The 18856-nt window shown below is 39.3% G+C and overlaps 1 protein-coding gene across 1 annotated transcript in view; it reads right to left on the reverse strand.

The window, feature by feature from the left end:
• plcg2 (phospholipase C, gamma 2) overlaps window positions 1-18549 on the reverse strand; it is a 202550-nt gene extending 184001 nt beyond the window's left edge. The window contains exon 1 of the mRNA XM_043706657.2: window positions 18332-18549. Within this exon, the coding sequence (XP_043562592.2) occupies window positions 18332-18527 (196 nt within the window). The 5' untranslated portion in view covers window positions 18528-18549. The remainder of the gene's footprint in view (window positions 1-18331) is intronic.
• Window positions 18550-18856: the final 307 nt, after the last annotated feature.

Here is an 18856-nt window from a genome sequence, read left to right on the forward strand (position 1 = left end):
ATATAATTTAGTTTGTAAAACATGAATTACTGACTGCTCCGCCTACCATCTTTATTGAGTTCAACTACATACATATGTCAATCTAACATTGAAGTGAACCTTACACAAGACTATGAATAGCATCAATGTTTTGAACAATGGTTCATAACCTCCTGAGACTCACAGTGTGGAAGTAGGCCAATCAAATGGTTATTACCATGTAGTCTATTCAAAAAATCACACAAAAAGTGCCTGGTGCCTCTGGCTTTTCATTCTTCTCAAGAGATGAGAGTGCAAAAGTTTAAGGGAGATGTGTGAAGCAAGATTTTTACAGAGGGTGGTAAGTGCCCGTACAGTGCTTCCATGGAAGGTGGTAGAAACGGATGTGACAGCAAGGTTTAAGAGGAGTTTAGGCAGACACCTGAACAGGCAGGGCTGAGAGGCATACAAACCATGTGCAGGCAGATAGGATTGGGTGACAATAGCGTCATGGTTGGCATAGACATGGAGTGGTGGAAGAAACAGTTTCTGTGCTGTGTATTGTTCTATGTTCCAAGCAAAATCAAGTCTGCAAAACACATTTCCGTTAAGACGTTTATGCTGAGGAACAGTAAACACTACTGAATTGGAACAGCTTCTCACAAAATACACAAACCTCCTGAGACTCACAGTGTGGAAGCAGGCCATTCATCCAACACCAACCTTCCAAAGAGCATCTCACCTGGACCCACCCTGCATTTTCCAAGGCTAACCAACCTAGCTTGTACACAATTGGCAACTTAACATAGCCAATGCATCTAACCTGCACATCTTTCGACTGTGGGAGGAAATGAGGAACCCAGAGTGTCCCACACAGACACAGGAAGAATGTGCACACTCCACACAATCACCAGGGGCTGGAATCGAATCCAAGTCTTTGGCGCTGTGAGGCGGCAGTACTAACCACTGAGCCACTGTGTTGCCTCATTCCATTAAAATATTTGAGGAAGTCTGTGAAATAAACTGAAACCATCCTTTGTTATGAAGTTATAGGTCAGGCATGCTCCACCAGCCGTCTCTGTTACTGATGGTGTCCTGAAGGCAAACATGCCACACACCAGGAAGCATGCTGGCAATGTCCCAGCACATACTGAAGCACAAGCAGTTGAAGGGTAGAGAGAAAATCCTAAAATACTCATTCATTTTGCAGTGAATAAGCAGGCAATGGCAGGGATACATTTGAAATGGTGTCAGTGTTCTCAAAAGAAGCCACTGAACCAAATTCCACACCATGAAGAAGCAGTGAGCTGTTGTGGAGTGAAGTAGTTAACAGGCACACTGCTGAATCTTCAAGCTTAATTTTCAATGAAGAGAAAATCAAAGTTTTCACAACATCAGTCACGTTAATATTTGCTGTAAGAGACAGCCCTGACAAAATTTCAGCAAGTCTATTTAATTGGACATTAATGAATTTTACATTCAGAAATGCATATGTGCAAGACAATTAAGGTATCGTAATTTAGGTAAGAATTCATTCTTATTAATTGTCAATTTGAAAATCCTTCAATCAGCCATGGGGTTTTGGGGATTTCAGGTGCTCAGGCCCTGCAAAAATGGTTTTATGGCCAACCCAGTCACACTTCCTGTGAATGTTAACTTCTAATATTGTGGCTGACAGAAAACTACGTGAGAATTTTTCTGGTCCCCCGGTGTTGCAGGCTCAGAGGTCAGAGGGTAGGTGCCAGCAAAATAGCTGGGAATTCACAGGGGGATGTCTCCCCACTACAGACCCACTTTCAAAGTACTTTCTCCGTGGAGGTAGTGGTGCAGATTGGTTGGATGCTCCATGGAGTGGTCAGTTCATTGCACCATTGCAAGCTCTATTAAGGCTTATTTTATAGAGCTACCAGCATTTTGCAAATGGTAGAAGTTCTGATCCCAGCTGCTGGTAATATTGGACAAGTCAGACCCTAGAGAGAAACCTGGTTTAATAAACCATAAGTCTTATTTCTTATATTCTTTTAAAGTGAAGGTCAGTCACTGAACATATTCACAAGAGGCTGCCAATATATTTTTAACGAACGAATGCAAAAGTTTAGTACGCAAAATATAAAATATAAACTACATTACACTATAGGTCAAACTGCAAAATGAAAGCCCTTATCTCTTATTCCCGAAGCTTGTAGAGCTACCTCTGAATTGTTTAGCAATCCTGAAAGAATGATATGCAAGACAGGTAATAGTTCTGATACTTTGAAAGAATACCATTATCTACATTGGACTTATTTTCCTTTATTTCCTTATAATCTGACAGCATTTTGTACTGAGTTTTAATATGGAGCTTCATGGAATGGAAAGAAAATAAAGGAAAATAAATGTAATACAGATATCAGGAAAGATCAGGGGGTCTGATTTGGGTAAATAGTTCCAGTTAAAGAGCTGGCACTGATACAACTGCTTCTTTCAGTGCCATAACTTTGATCAGTTTTTGGAAAACCAAATTTGACATAGAGGATTTTTCCTCTTTGAGTCTATAATTTGAGTCTATAAAGGATTTAAGTTTTCATTTGGGAAATATGCTGTTTGTTTCTTCAAATTTAGTCCGGCAATCTGAAATCTGCACAGACTGAATTTGACCCATTGACTTTTTCACCTGGCTCCTGAATCACTGCTGAGTCACAATATTCAAGAGCTGATTTAACACTGGACCCTGGAGACCAGGCAAGCTGTTTAATCTGCCCTGCCATGTCTTTCCTTTTAAAATGAATAGAGGTGGTCAAGCAGTGCTCTCCAAGGACCAAACAGCATGAGAAATGGACAGTCAGAAGCCTGCTTGTGAAGTGAATACAACCAGTTTAAAAATATTCTAAGTACAATAAAATCCTTTGTCTTCAATGTCTGTTGCTGTTGTTGAATGGTGAAACATTCAGTTTCTGGGTTGGTGGAGATGGATGCATTTTTGTCCCTGGACTTTTGAGTTTTACAGTATTTACGACAGATCTCAAAAAGAATTTCTATTCCCTTAATAAAAATTGGCTAATTTGGAAATGGTTTTAAAAAGCCAACACAACACAATGGACTGAATATCTTCCCACTTGCAATGTGATTCTACGATCTGTAACACTATTGGTCTGTAACAGACATCAACTACTCAATACCAACTTGGATAAAACAAGAGGGAAGCTGAATTGTCATCTAATGTCAAAAGCATGTAAGGTATCATGTCTTTACTTATCCTCTCATTTGCTGGCCACTGACTATCTAACAAATACCTACACTGTGGTGATGTTGTGTTACAGTTCAAGCAGGGAGTCTAAGTTGCTATGGTAACGTGAGCACTCTAATCTCAAACAGTGGATAATGATAATAGAGGCAGCAACACAGAATTGACCAAGAATCTCTACTGCTCTTACCACCTGCTATCAGTGTGAGTTGGAAGGATTTGCAGGTCAATGCTCAACTTGGTTGAGTCATGCTATGAATGTATTTTCCTCAGCCATCAAGTCCTGGTGTGGGATTCAAACCCCAAACTTCTAATTCAGAGACACTATTCACTTCACCACAAGATTTGCTCACTGCAAGTTACTCAATTACAAATTGATATAGAGTAGTTCTCCAATTGCAAAAGATACCTGTATCACTTTATTATGGACAGTTCCAGTTAACAAAAGAGGTCTGTTTTAAAAAAGAAGAGGCTTGCACAAAGATTTTGCCACCACATTAAAGCAGCAAGGAGGTAGTACCTACATCAGTCTTTTATTCTGGATTCAGTTCACGATGATGGGATGAAGTTTGCTCGATCTGATCTGTATTTAAATAATTTTGGTTAGACTCAGTCTAATTCCTTGTGGACACGATCTAAAGCAGATTACTAACCTGAATGTGCCATCAATTGGCAATGTGATGAGCCTTGGGATAGTTAAATGCAATTGCCATGGTAAGAATGTTCATACTGTTTTTCTGAGATTTAAGCTAAGACCCAATGTTGGGGTGGAGTATTTAAAACTTACCTGACATAGGTGTGTCAGATCCCAAACTGAAAATATGGGTGCAAGTACGCCACATGGACAGCAGTGGCTCAAAAAAACCACCCGCCACCAGTTTCTCAGACCCATTAACACTGGACCATAAATATTGGCTTCGCTAGTAGCAGCCCCATGTCTTGACTAATTTTTTTAAATCTAAAGGAGTAACATTCCTTCACTCAATTAGCTGAAGCGACTAGAATTTTTAAAGTATCAGGTGGGTTTTACAGGGTTTAACACCATTATGTTAGTTTACAATATAACCGGCACTCACGGAGATCATGTATGGTTTGTCAGCGTTTATACATTACCATTCTTGTCAATGTGCACTGTGTGACAGAACAAAATGTTCCATGGCACCACTGCTCATAAGTGATGGGGATAGCCAAAAGTTATCTCCTCAATAAACAAACTTCTCCTCTATTTAGCTGCACTAAAGAGGAAATCATTCACTCAAAAAGGGGTACATCAAGAATGTATCGCCGTTGTTTTAGGGTCTGTTTTATACCTTAAAAAACATATTTGAAAATAATAATTCATAAAATCATAGAATCGTTACCACAAAGAAGGAGACAATATGGCCTGTTGTGTATGTGCAGCCATCTGCGAAAGCACTCACTGTTAGCTTGTATGTTTTTCTTTTCAGATAATTATCCATTTTCTTTTGAAAGTTGTGATTGAATTTGACTCCATCATCTCCTCAAGGTATTGTATTCTCGATCCTAACCACTCACTGCATTAAAAGCATTCCTTCTCCGGTTGCTATTGCTTTTTTTGTCAATCAAATTAAATCCGTGGCTTTTGGTTCTCAACCCTTCCATCTATGGGAACAATTTCTGCCCAAATCCTCTAGGATTCTGAATATCTCTCAAGTCCTCTCTCACCCTTATATTCTCTAAGGCCCAGCTTCTTCAATTTATCTATGTAAGTGAAATTCCTCAACTCAGATTTTCTGCATCCGTTTTAATGCCATCACATCCTTCTGGAAGTGAGGTACTTAGAACTGGATGCAACACTTTAATTGACTGAAGCCAATCCAGTATTTTGTAAAGATTTAACAGAAATTCCTCAGTAAAAACTTCAGAAAAGTTGAAGAAATTATGGTTTGTATGAACACAGGTTTTCCCCTCCACGTTATTAAGAAACTTGATTTAAGTTACAGTTTTATTTCTGGAAAGTTCCTCTCATGCGTCTTTGAAAACACAGTCTTGCTATTTAAAATGACTTCATCTTTCATTATAGCTGTATTGGGTTGGCTTGACACCCTCAAGTTGTCAAACTGCAAGACTCAGTCATGGAGAAGGATTCAACCCCATTGCTCAATTCCTCAATCTGGACTTCAGCATTGCATTCATCCATTATCTTCATTCATTTTGCATGTACTCATCACGTTAAAAATATATTTTAAAATGTGGCTAATGCATATAATCATACTGAAAAATGGATTACTTGTCTATATTAGTACACTCAAGTGTAGCACAACTTACATACAGAGTATCATCTTCAGTAATTTCTTATATTAAGGATAATTCTTTCTTGTGGATGGCTGGGTTTAATTAAAATGGAAATGTTGGTTATGGATTTACAGATGGGCTTCTAAGCTTTACAGTTCTTCCCACAGTGACAGCATCAGTTGTCAACCAGTAGGGACGACTGCAGGTTATTGGTTCAATTGTCCCCTCCTTCAGTCTCTGTCACTGCTTTCTCCCAGTAATTTCTCTTAATAAGCAAAAGAATCAAAAATCTGATACTAATGAAGAAATATGGCAGTGTGCCTCAGTGGTTAACATTGCTGCCTCAGGTTGCCAGGACCCAGGTTTGATTCCACCCTTGGGTTACTGCCTATGTGGAGTTTGCTGTGTGGGTTTCCTCTGAGTGCTCCAATTTCCTCCCACAGTCCAAAGATGTGCAGATTAAGTGGATTGGCCACATCAAATTGCCCATAATGGCCAGATCAGGCTAGGTGGATTAGCCATGGTAAATGCAGAATTATGGGGAAGGGTGGGGTTTGGGTCCCAATGGTTTGCTCTTCCGAGGGTTGGTATGGACTTGATGGCCCTTCCACACTATAGGAATTCAATTATTCTATGAAGTGTACTTTCCTGATGAAGGGCTTATGCCCGAAACGTCAATTCTCCTGCTCCTCGGATGCTGCCTGACCTGCTCTGCCTTTCACACCCTCAACTATGAAGTATACTTACTCAAGTTTTCAAGAATCATGATATGAAATCTGATACTAAACTCAATGACTGTCAGGTAATAATTCTTGACACACTTCACCATAGTACTGACTGGAACTCTTTAAGTGCCATATCAAGGACTGAGAATAGTGTCATTAATGCTATCTGAGAATGATCTTATGAATAGTGTGCATGAACAAAAGAACAAATATATGCATTCTCCAAAACCCAGACTTGTCAAGGATAGAGGCTATGATAATCTCACATCAACTGAAATGGATGGACAAATTGTTAGAACAGCAAATCAAGACTGTTGATAAAGGTTCTCTACCTAGAGCTACACTAGATTAGCCAGGAACCAAAGGAAATGTTATTTGTAGCTATTTTCTTTTAACATAATTATATAGAAAGAAAATGCACAATCATGACCAAAATGGCAAATCTTTCTTCATAGTCTGAAGCAAAGTCTCAGAGCAATACCAGTCATCTTTTTAATTTTGGAATTAGGTTATTATTTTAGAGCAATTCCTGTTAAATTAGGGACAGTCATCATTTATTCAACATTTTCTGCCATTTATACCTCCTCTGGACCAACCCTTTGTTTCTTGTTCCATTTCCAACTCACATCATCATTACATTTGTTATTTAATTGATCCTAAATTTCAGTCAATTTCAGGCCTTTTCTTTGTCCCTTCCTCCTCTCCCAATTTTCTTGTCTCTATTTGCTTAAAACCTGAATAAATCTTTACCGTTTTCCAGTTCTCATTAAAGATGACCTTATAATGCTATTTCTCTCTTCACAGCCAGATCTACCCAGTATTTTGAATATCCACAATATTTTCCTTTTGTTTTTCCTTGTTGCATATGTATGCTCATTAAGAAATCAGTTCAGATTTTCATAGGTTGCTGACAGCAAACAGAGGCAATGATCAAATTGTCTAAAACTGTCTTCAAATTCAGCTCCCAGAAGATGAACAAATATTGTAGTAATAGACTGAACTGAGTAGTACTACAACCTCTGCTTCTGCCGTTTCAAATTTGCTGACATTCTCAACTAAAATTACAAGCTACCAATGAATAACAGAGCTCCAGATCTTCAGCAAATGGGTTTTAGTTGTGCATGCTACCAATCACCATGCAAATTTTTGTTGAAAGCAGACAGTAAGACAAAAAGCAGCATAACACTCCCAGCAAGTTAGACAACAAAGGACATTGAGGAATGGAACTTTCAATCAAAAAGCTAACAACTGATACTTATGCAATGTGCAAAAATTACATATGTACATTGAAGAGCTCTGACTTTTTTTCAGATTGTGACTTTGAGCGACTACTGAAAATTCCAGAAAGAAAATGCATGTTTTCCCCATAATCTTTCTGTGGTTACAGACCCAGCTCAAATTCATAATTATACTAACTGTGCAGCTGGTTTGAATTGTCTTTATTCTGAAACCAAACCGGCCAAATCAATTCATGACTGCTGACTGCTAACTGGAATCAGCCCCAAGACCAAACACACAGAATTCCTCTGGAAATTATATCTATGCTGTCCTTAACATTTTTCATAAAACTTGTTGATCTTGCCTCTACCTGTATTTGTATTTGCATTTTCCTTATTTGGAAAACTGGCACTATGTCACACAAAGGAACTCTAAAGTTCACCTTCAAATTTTCACATCATTTGTTTCCATCTCTACATAATATCTCAGTCCAGGTCTCATTTCTGTAAATCTGGACAGTTCAAACATGGGTGAAACGCTGCACCTGAATAACAATAATCCAGTTTCCAAAGGTTGGGCAATTCATTTGTGAGATAAATTTTATGAATTAATTAGCTCAACTTAACGCAGAGCTCTGGACGTGGAGTGCATACATTAGGAATTTGGGCATTTAGACCATTTACTCCCTGCAAAATATCACACCCATGAATTAATGACCACCACATTCATATTCCCAGCACATGTGCACTCCCAAGAAGAGAAGCATGACAACATAACTGCTAATCCAAACAAAAGAAATCCAACTTTAAATTTCTTTCTGAAAATGTTCTGCACATGCCAAGTGTTGGGAATGCAATTTTGTCCCAATAACAGGCAGGTTTTCTCCACAGGTTTCAGGATTTTTTTCTCAAGGTTAAATGGGGGTCAGAAGATGTACAGTATGCAGAACAGTCACCAGCTGTGATTGTCATTGAATAACAGAGGACTGAGTCATCATTCAATTATTGCATTTTGGTGAAGTGAACAAGGGCAGGACTTATACAGTTAATGGTAGGGCCCTGAGTTGTGTTGTCGAACAGAGAGATCTAGGGTTCAGGTACATAGTTCATCAAAAGTTGTGTCACAGGTAGGCAGGTTGGTTAGTATGCTTGCCTTCATTGCTCAGACTATTGATTATAGCAGTTAGAACGTTATGTTGAAGTTGTCCACGTTGGTGAGACCACGTTTGGACTACTGTGTACAATTCTAGTCACCTTGCTATAGGAAGGATATTAATAAATTGGACAGGGTTCAGAAATTATTTAATCAGGATGTTGCCAGGACTGGAGCATTTCAGATAAAAGGAGAGGCTGGATAGGCTTGGACTTTTTTTAACTGAAACTTTGGAGGTTGAGGGATGACCTTATAGAGGGTTATAAAATCATGATGGGCATAGATAAGATGAATAGCAAAGATCTTTTGCTTAGGGTAGGGGAGTTCAAAACCAGTGCAGCATATTTTTAAGGAGAGAGGAGAAAGATTTAAAAGGGACTTGAGGAGTAACTTTTTCACACTGAAGATGGTTCATTTGTGGAATGAACTGCCAGAGGAAGTGGTAGATGCAGGTACAGTTATAACAATTAAAAGACATTTGGATAGGTACATGAACAGGGAAGATTTAAACTGATATGGGCCAAATGCAGGCAAATAGGATAGTTTAGTTTGAGAAACTTAGTTGGAATGGCCAAGTTGGACCAATGTGTCTGTTTCCATGCTGTGTGACACTATGACACTATGAGTGGACTCTCAAAATCAGGAGAAAGAGCATTTCAACATAACTGAAGCAGTACAATGCTTTTTTGGATAAGTGAGACAGAGGGCATGGAGACGCTATCTCTATAATTCTTTTATTAACATTATTTGTGTAGAGGTTTTCCCGTCTTCAGGGTAATTTGTGACTGTATTGAATCAAGGTAAACAGGGAGGGTGGAAAAGTCTATTCAGAGTGTAGGACCCTCAAACCGCCATTGGGGAACCTGTATTTTTTAAAGTTCTCATTGTTTTGCATGTTCAAGAATGGTCAGGATGCAGAAGGAGGCCATTTGGCTCAATGTGCCTGCACTGATTCTTTTAGCTCTTTAACCTAGTGCCAATCTCCTCTCTTTTTTTCCATGACCCTGTACCTTGCTTCAATTATAAGTAATCATCCATTACCCCCTTGAATACCTCATTGAAGCTGTCTCTAGCACACTTCCAAGCACTGCAGTCTATACACACTAACTGCTTGCTGGCTGAAGAAAACAATCTTACCGAGCATCTACTTCCTTTGAAAAATAGTTTAAAACTGGATCCTCTGGTTGTCAAGCTCGTTCTGATCGTAACAGTTTCTATCAACTCTACCCAGATCCCTCATGATATCTCCTCTTGGGTTTCCCTTTTCCAAGAAAAACAATCCTAACTTCTGTAATTTTTCCACACTGGCTCAACCCTGGAACCATTTTGTAAACTTCTTCTGCACTATATTCAATGCATTCACATGCTTCCGATAGTGTGGCACACGCAACTGTACTAATGGTTATTTCTCCTAGCATCATTTATAAGGGCCACTTCAATGCAAAAGATTCAATGTGAATTAATACTCATTGCAAATAACTATTATTAATAGCAATGGCTAGCTCACCAGGGAGAAAGCAACCATTCTTTGTGCCAGAGGGTGCAAGCATTAAATCTGGCTGTTTCCGTGTCTTTGAAACTTAGTTATGATTGCCAGCTTTATATAATTGTGCAAGTTATCTCTGGATTTCTTTTTTTCCTCAGTTCAGATTTCAAAGTAACAAGTGATAGTTCAATAAAATAAAGAACAGTGGATGTTGAAAATCTGAAGTAAAAACAGAAAATGCTGGAGAAACTCAGCAGGTCTGACGACATCTTTGGAGAGAAAACAGAGTCAACGTTTCAGGTCCAGTGAGCCTTCAGTGTGATAGTATGTTCTCTGATGAGACAGAAGAGCAAAAGACGGCCACTTCAACAATCAAGTCTGTGCCACCATTCAATGAGATCACAGCTGATTTCATACACTGTAGCTTCACTTTCCTTCATTTTCCCTATAGCCCTTGATTCTGTTGTTGATTAAAACTCTGTCTATCTCAGCCTTGAATATACTTAATGACCCAGCCTTGACAGCCATCTGTGGTAACAAATTCCACAGATTCACCACCCTCTGAGAGAAGAAATTCCGTCTCATTTCTAACTTAAATGTGTCATTTCTTATTCTGCAATTATGTCTTCTGGTCCTAAACAACCTTTCCACATCTACCTTGTCAAATCCCCAAAGAATCTTCGATGTTTCAATCAGGTCACTTCTCATCCTTTAAAATTTGAAACGAGTACTGTCCCATTCCACCGAACCTCTCCTCATAAGGCAGTCCCTCCATACCTATTAACAGTCTAGTGAACCTTCTCTGTACTGCCACCAATACCTTTCTCTAATACCTTTCAATATATCTGTCCTCAGATAAGGGTCTAAAAACTGTTCACAGTACTGGTCTGACTACTGCCTTGTATAGGTTTAACAAAACCTCCTAATTTTATACTCCTCCTAAATAAAGACCAACATTTCAAATGCTTTCCCTGTTCCTGTTGAACTTGTATGCTAGCTTTTTGTGATTAATGGATAAGGACTCTGAAATCCCTCTGATCTATAGCTTCCTGCAGCCTTTTGGCATTTAAAATTAGATTCATCTCCTCTGTTATTCCGGCCAAAGTGCATAAACTCACATTTTCACATTTGCATTCCATCTGCCAAGTTTTTGCCTACTTGTTTAAACTGTTTATATCATTCCATAGACTCTTTGTGTCATCTTCACCACTTACCTTCCTACCTATTTTTGAGTTATCCACAAACTTGTCTATCAGACATTCACTTTCCTCACACAAGTCATTCATATATATTGGCACTGAACCCTGTGGCATTCCTCTGAATCCCGAAAATGCCCCTCTTATCCTATCTCTCTATGTTTTGTTAGTTAATTAATCCTGTATCGATGCTAATAACCTACTTCCAATACCATGGACTCTTACCTTATTAAGTAGCCTAACATGTGGTAATTTATCAAATGCCTTTTGAAGATGCAATATAGTACAATCACTGCTTCATCTTTCTCTGTCCTGCTTGTTACCTCCTCAAAGAATTCTAATATTTCCCCTTCATGAAGCCATGCTGACTCTGCTTAATTATATGGTGTATTTCTTTACGCACCAGTGTAATGTCCAATATAACAGACTCTAACATTTTCCCAATTACAAAAGTAAAGCTATATCTAAGCCCTTTAGGGAATGTTTTCTTCACCAGGCAGCTAATGAAATATGGCCTGTATAATAGCCTACAAAATACTTAATTTCATAAATAATCTTTACAATACAGATGCAAGTCTAATCTAAGGCCTGGACTTAACCCCTATCTGATAACCCTTCATATCATCCTTGCAGCATCTAATCCTTAAAACATCTTGAATCTTCAATGCCAACATATGCCCCTGTAGCCTACCTCTTTAATATTTATTGCTCCTATTTCAATTTAGACCCCTCTGCCCTTGCCATATTACTGATGATGTCCTTATATCAAATTAGTGGCAACATACACCAGATCATGACCTCACTGACCACCCTTTTGCCCTTATAACTATCAAACCAACTCACCCAATATCCACATTGGGCAGGATTCATTACTCATACAATAATTAAATAAAATTCTAAGTGTGGATGATTACAGACTTCAATATATTGAGAAACGAGTGCTCATTCAGAAGAAGGCAATTGCTACATTGACATTCCTTCAACTAGATAATGCCTTATAACAGTACACATTTCAGTCAAGTGCATAGTCCCTTAAACAAAAATTATAGTCTCATTTCAAACCTCTATAATCATTTGCAGCTGTCAATCAAACTGTGAGATAGCAGCCACCTTACTATGATAATAGGAAATTGCAAAATTACTCTGTTAGCACTAATCCACTAATGACAATCCTAGGCTAATGTCAACAGGCAGTTTGAAATAGGAGGCAGTGGTTTAATAATCCAGATATGTCTTTCACAGAGTTAAAGGGTAAGAGTTTAAAATGTTTGACAATTTTACAGATCTCTTTGACACTTGCTCTTAACAGTTTCTCTTCACATTTCATCATGTCACTTTTGACATTTATTTTGATAGTTCCAATGAACTTCATAGTTCTAAAAATTGATGTGCTTTTCATGCACGTTAATGACTATGTTTAGCAATCCCAATAAAGCACTTTACATCTCCAAAAGGATATATCAACAATCTAAATTAATGTACAAAGTTAGTCCTACTCCTCCTAGGTCTGATCTGCGCACACCATATTTCAGGCATCCAGCTCACTCAAATCAAAGGACACTGGAGGATTTCTACGTATAGCTGCATCTCTAAAATGAGCATGTATGAAACACAACCTGTCCCATTCTCAACCCTATGAAAACGGTAGGCGCTGTGTTCAAGGGTGACATCTCACATTCCTGCCATGTCCATCGTTTTCATCACAATGGAAACACCATTTGCTGCATTGAAAATCTAGGTCTAAGAGAATTACCAAGGAAGTTTCAAAAAATCTCAGTATATTGTTGATCAAGACCCATGTGCTTGAAATTGGTTTTAAGCTATTGCTGAGGAAAGTGACATCTTATTTTGAGTGTTGTCAATTTAGTTTTGAAGTCATGTGATTGCCTTTCCACTATAATGCATTTTGTGCAAAAAACAATTTTCCCTCATAAGTTTAGGTAAAGATGCTTCATTGCCTGACTGACGGGTACCTCCGTAGCTTTCAGGATGAATTACACTCCTAAGACACATGGCTTTTTTTTTGCTGCACATACAATGTGTCCATAGTGTAAACCATTGACACAGAGTGCACATGTGAAATTGACGTAACATGATACGGTACAGCAAAAATGTACAACACCTTGACACAGGATTACTGATCAGCAAATTGTCTGCTCATGTGACTGTGCTAACAGGGACAACGAAGCAAGGCATGGATGCTGCAAGCAAGCAGTAAGCACTAAGTGAGCAAGCAAGCAGCCATGAGACTCACCTTGGTCCAATCAATGAGGTGGGTCCCCATCCATGTGAGCTAAGTGTCTTTGCTGCAGCATCATGTGTATGCCACTTGCTAGTGAGCCCTGTGCTTCCTGAGCAGCCTGCAAGTGCAACTGATGCATAAGAAATGTCAGTGCCACTGTCCGTTGACAAGTGGTGCATGTGGTTGGTGCCCATGCTGATGTTGGCCCTAAGCGGCATGGAGATCCTTTGGAACCAGCAGCTAGCTAAAGTTACAAGATACTCAAACTGATTTCCATGACGAGAATTCTTGACATAGTTTGTCTGGTATGTTAAGATAGGAAGCTAAATACTAATGAGATGAGTTATCATTAATGAATAATTTAACAAGCCATTAACATACCGGTTAATAGGCAACTCACCAATGTCTAGCTTGAAACTCACCTCACTGCTTGTCAAATCCATTAAAGTTGGAGCAAGACGCTCCCAACATCAAGACAAGCCTCACCAGACTTCTCATCTGATTCTGCCACACACCTTTCCATACCCCATGTTATATCGGATCCCTACAAGCATCCATCGCATGTTTTGGTCAGAGAATTCTCAATTCATGCTTCACTCATGCAATAATTTGTTGAACTCTCAAAAAACTCAAATCTGATGAGAATGACAGGTAAAAGGATGGATAGCAACAATTCACTCATAAAAGTACAATTCTTACACGTGTTAAACAATGAACTGTACATATCATAAAACTGATGTTTGGAGCCTTCCACAAAATGTCTTGTCAAAATATTTTATCAGCAGCTTTCAGGCCACTGGAAGCCAACATTGGTGTGATGTGTTGGTGTCTATGGATAACCCATGCTGTTATTCATGTTGATATCTAAAGGCCTGACCTCTCAGCGAATATTAACAGTGAGATGATAAACGAAAGCAAGTCCTTCTCCACAGAGAAACAACGCACTCACCCAACCTGTTGACAAGCAAGAAACAACTTGCAGGCATTTGTTCAGTTGCCTGTCTTCCTTTGAATTAAAAGCAACATGCATATGGTAAAGGGCAAAAGAAAGAAATGAGAAATCACAACTTCCAAATTGAGAAACAGAACATTACTTTTTTAAAACATTATTGCATGAGATTGTCAAAACTATACTCAAATTATACCGAATGTCTGCAGAACAGTAAATAAGTATGAGCACATTTCAATCAAATGTGAATTATTGTCTTCTATCCCTAAGGTTGTTTATGTAGTTTTTAAAGTCATGTCTGCACTGTACTTGAGGAAGTATCCAGAGCCCAAATCGTGAAACTATGTACATATTTTGTAATGCAATATTTTTTAACCCTAAAGCATATGCAGTGACAAAACAGGGAAAACTCACACAATATATAATTCCCCCAGTAATATTTGAATCAAAATGCACAGCAACATTTTCCTTTGTGTACACTTACTACACAGTATTCAACAAAATGTGTGATCCATCTTACCATTGCACATTGTGTTTTGAATGATCTGTTCATGCACCCAGACAGTTGTACAATATTTGTTAGGCCCTACTTAATGGTTACAACATTCTCAAATCTTCTTAAATGCATCAGAATAAGTAAATGTGAATTGTTGCAGAAATTATGATCAAGGTGAAATAGAAATTAATTTCAATCTCATAAAGATGAAAATGTTAGCTTGACTCAATCAAAGGTCCTTGTGCCTCTGAGTCAAAATTCATGGCTTTTGGCCCATTTCAGGATTTGAGCACTAATTCTATTCTGGCCATACTAATACCATACCATGAACAAATCATGCTACACTGTCAGATGATAAGACACTCAGGTAAGTAAACCAAAGGCCAATTTGACTGCTAGGGTGGATATAAAAGATCACATGTAGCTATGCAAAAAAGATCAGGGAAGTTCTCCTATTTTTGTGGCTAACATTTATCCCTCAACCAAATCAGGTTAACAGATAAAATCCCTCACGCTTCCTGTTCACAAGTCGGCTTTTATGTTTTTTCTGCACAACTATGACTATACTTTAAAAGCAACTAATTGCCTGTAAAGTGCTTTGAAAGATCCTGGGACAGACTATAGAGCTATGTGTAAATAAAATTATCTTTTTTTTCACCTAAACTTCTTCCTGAATGACAATAGTATAGCAGTACACCAGATCATAAAAATATATTAATGTATTGTCACCCATCTTAATCACCCCAGTATAAAAACACATTGTCCCCTATCAAATGAAGACTCCACTAGTTAAAGGTGCTGAGTTTCAGTAACAGCTACATGCCTATCTCCAATAAAGGTTCATTCAAACCCTGAATAAGTGCTGAAATCTAACCTCCAATAATTGCTTCATTAGGTGCATGAGAGAACATGTTGCCTCAGAGCAAAATGCTTTATGCAGGACAGCACGTATGGCATGCAAGCCATCTTGTAAAGCGAAGTTTGATGTTATTGACCAAATTTATTCATCATACCGCCTAAACCTGAAACACAATGCAAGGGTCTTGAAGAAAAATAGTTGCTGGTTATGAGGCTTAACCCAACCCTTCACATGACTGAGCGACAGATCAGTATCAGCTAGAGTCTCTCTCTCTCTAACATGTCCTTTTATTGTAAGCTTGCAAATGTCTCTACTTCAAGAATTCCATTTTGAAAGTTAGTACTGAACTTTCTTCCTTCACCCTTTCATGCTGCGCATTCATAATAATTTCACGCATAAAGGAAAGAAAAATAATCCTTGGTTCTCTAGTCTTTCCACATAACTGAAGTCTTTCATCTCTGGTATAATCTGAATGAATTTTCCATGTACCCTCTCTAAGGCCTTGACATGTGATTTTACCTTACTGGTCTGCTACCTGTGAGATTACTTCAATGTAATTGGCTGTCTATCCGACTGGCTGACATCACTGCTGGTGTACGCCTGGAGATCTCTAGACTTGGCGTCATATACAAAATGCCATCAGAATACGAGAAATCTGAAGCACAAGGATTGCTAGATCTTTATAGGGAACTTTCTTCGAAGTCAGCACTGCTGTTGCTGTACTGATGACTGTAAAATTCAAGTCACTGAACAGAATTTAACACAAGTGGACGTGATAGTGGCGGAGAGGCAGGAAAATTTGGCAGAAGCATTGTAATCAAATTGCAAGTATCAGAAAACGTCTAGTGATTAGGTTAGTAGGAAGAACCAGATGCAGGAATCCTGCTGTGATGGCAGAGATGTCAATTAGCCCCATTAATGGATGGTTAAGAGCAGTTATCCGTATGTCCACCAGGCCTCCTACAAACTCCTGGTGACCCTCTCTCTAACAATCCCACCCTACATTCCCCAACCCAGTGGCTCATGTTGTTCATATAAAATCCCAACCAATACATTGAAATGTTTCCCCATCACCAGTGTTAGGCTGGCTGGTCTGCAGTTGTTGAATTTATCCTTTTCTCCGTTTCTGAAGAGGGGTGTGACAGTTGGATCTCCCAGAACATGCAATCCAGGAATTTCTCATCTCCCATACACGATGCAGCGACTCCAGCGTCTTGGTTAGAAACCTTGAGCTTGTGTTTAACCAACTGGAGACACTTCCTGCACACGTAAAATGACCTGAACTTCACCCACAGTGAGGGAGTGGCAGGGAATAGGCCACAGCAGTCCTATCATTTTCTTTAAAGTTCACATACTCACATTATATATACATATATAATACATGTGGGTTTTGCTTAGAATTCCCATTTGTTATGTAAACCAGATTCTTAATTTCTGTCATTCAGATCCACTTTATATTGGTATCCTCTAATTGGTTCATTTTATTTCTACCAAAGTTAGTGCCAAAATTACTTATTTCGTCATAGAGCCATCGAGATGTACAACATGGAAACAGACCCTTTGATCCAACCTGTCCATGCCGACCAGATATCCCAACCCAATCTAGTCCCACCTGCCAGCACCCAGCCCATATCCCTCCAAACCCTTCCTATTCATGTACTCATCCAAATGCCTCTTAAATGTTGCAATTGTACTGGCCTCCACCACATCCTCTGGCAGCTCATTCCATACACGTACCACCCTCTGTGTGAAAAGTTGCCCCTTAGGTCTCTTTTATATCTTTCCCCTCTCACCCTAAACCTATGCCCTCAAATTTACTGCTATCCCTGGGTTTAAATAAGAAGTAACTACAGGAAAAGATTGCCTTACTCAACTATTGGGGAAGGAGGATGGAGAGGTGGTTTAATATGCCCACCTTCATTTTATTTCTCTATTCCCTATTGTCCAAGCAGCCTTTCAGGTGTGGATATACAGACTTTGCAGGGTCCAAGGCTTGAATATTCTAGTTCCCGCCTCTGCAATTCATAGAATCCTAGAATCCCTACAGTGTGGAAGCAGGCTTTTCGGCCCATCAAGTCCACACTGATCCTCTGAAGAACATCCCACCCAGACACTATCCTGAATTTCCCATGGCCAATCCACCTAGCCTGCACATCTGTGGACACTGTGGGCCATCTAGCATGGCCAATTCACCCTAACATGCACATCTTTGTCAAAGCTTGATACTCATGCAAGGATGAATTGCTCCTACAGACAGGTGGTCAATGAAAAACATAATGTCTGAACTAGCTAATTCAACTTCTCAGAAGGGGGTTGCATTGGAAATGTTTCCCCTTAGTCTCAATGAAAGGTGTATCTCAAGAAAGAAGTAAATTTAAGGATGGTGGCTAAGTGGCAAGGATTTAATGAGTTATTTGCATTTTACCTTTCTGTAATTAATTCAGACTGCAGAATGATGATCAGTGGTTCAAAGCCTTTTGAAAGCTAGCCTTAAAATGGTTAGCTCAGCAGGAGCGCAGCAACACTCAGTACAACCACACTGAAGTCTGCATCAGAGAGATAGATACTCACGGACTCCCTCGATCTTGTCTGCTGTCCTGTTCCAGGACAGTTGCTGAGTCTCCATGATCACCTGCAGTGTTCTCCTCTCGGGTTGGGACTTCTTCAGGCTGAATACTGTCATCACGGCGCCCAACTCCAAGGTCCTTTTCAGCTGACTCTTCTCCGGCTCCGACATAGAATCCAAATCATCTTTATTCCAGGACATCTTCGCCTCTCTCAGCCCCTTCCACCCTCCCCTTACCACCCTCCCCAACCCCAGAACTCCTTTTAGTTTTTCAACAACTCGGAACGATGAAAGGAAATTGGATAGGTGTCCAGCTTACTCGTCGCAAACACACACACAGCAGAGCGCTGTGCAAATTACTTTCAGGCAAATTCACTCATCTGGAACCTTTAGCTGGGGCCAAGGAACGTTGCAATGACTTTTTTTTCTTTAGGATCGCTTCGAACACACGAACACAGCCACAAGTAGTTGGTTTTTCATGACTACAAAACAAACATCTTGCATGTTCCGCAATTTATCTGCATGAGGAA

Source organism: Chiloscyllium plagiosum, unplaced genomic scaffold (assembly GCF_037043375.1).
Source record: "Chiloscyllium plagiosum isolate Xiang-an unplaced genomic scaffold, Cpla_swu_hap1 HiC_scaffold_17, whole genome shotgun sequence".
NCBI classification, from domain to species: domain Eukaryota; kingdom Metazoa; phylum Chordata; class Chondrichthyes; order Orectolobiformes; family Hemiscylliidae; genus Chiloscyllium; species Chiloscyllium plagiosum.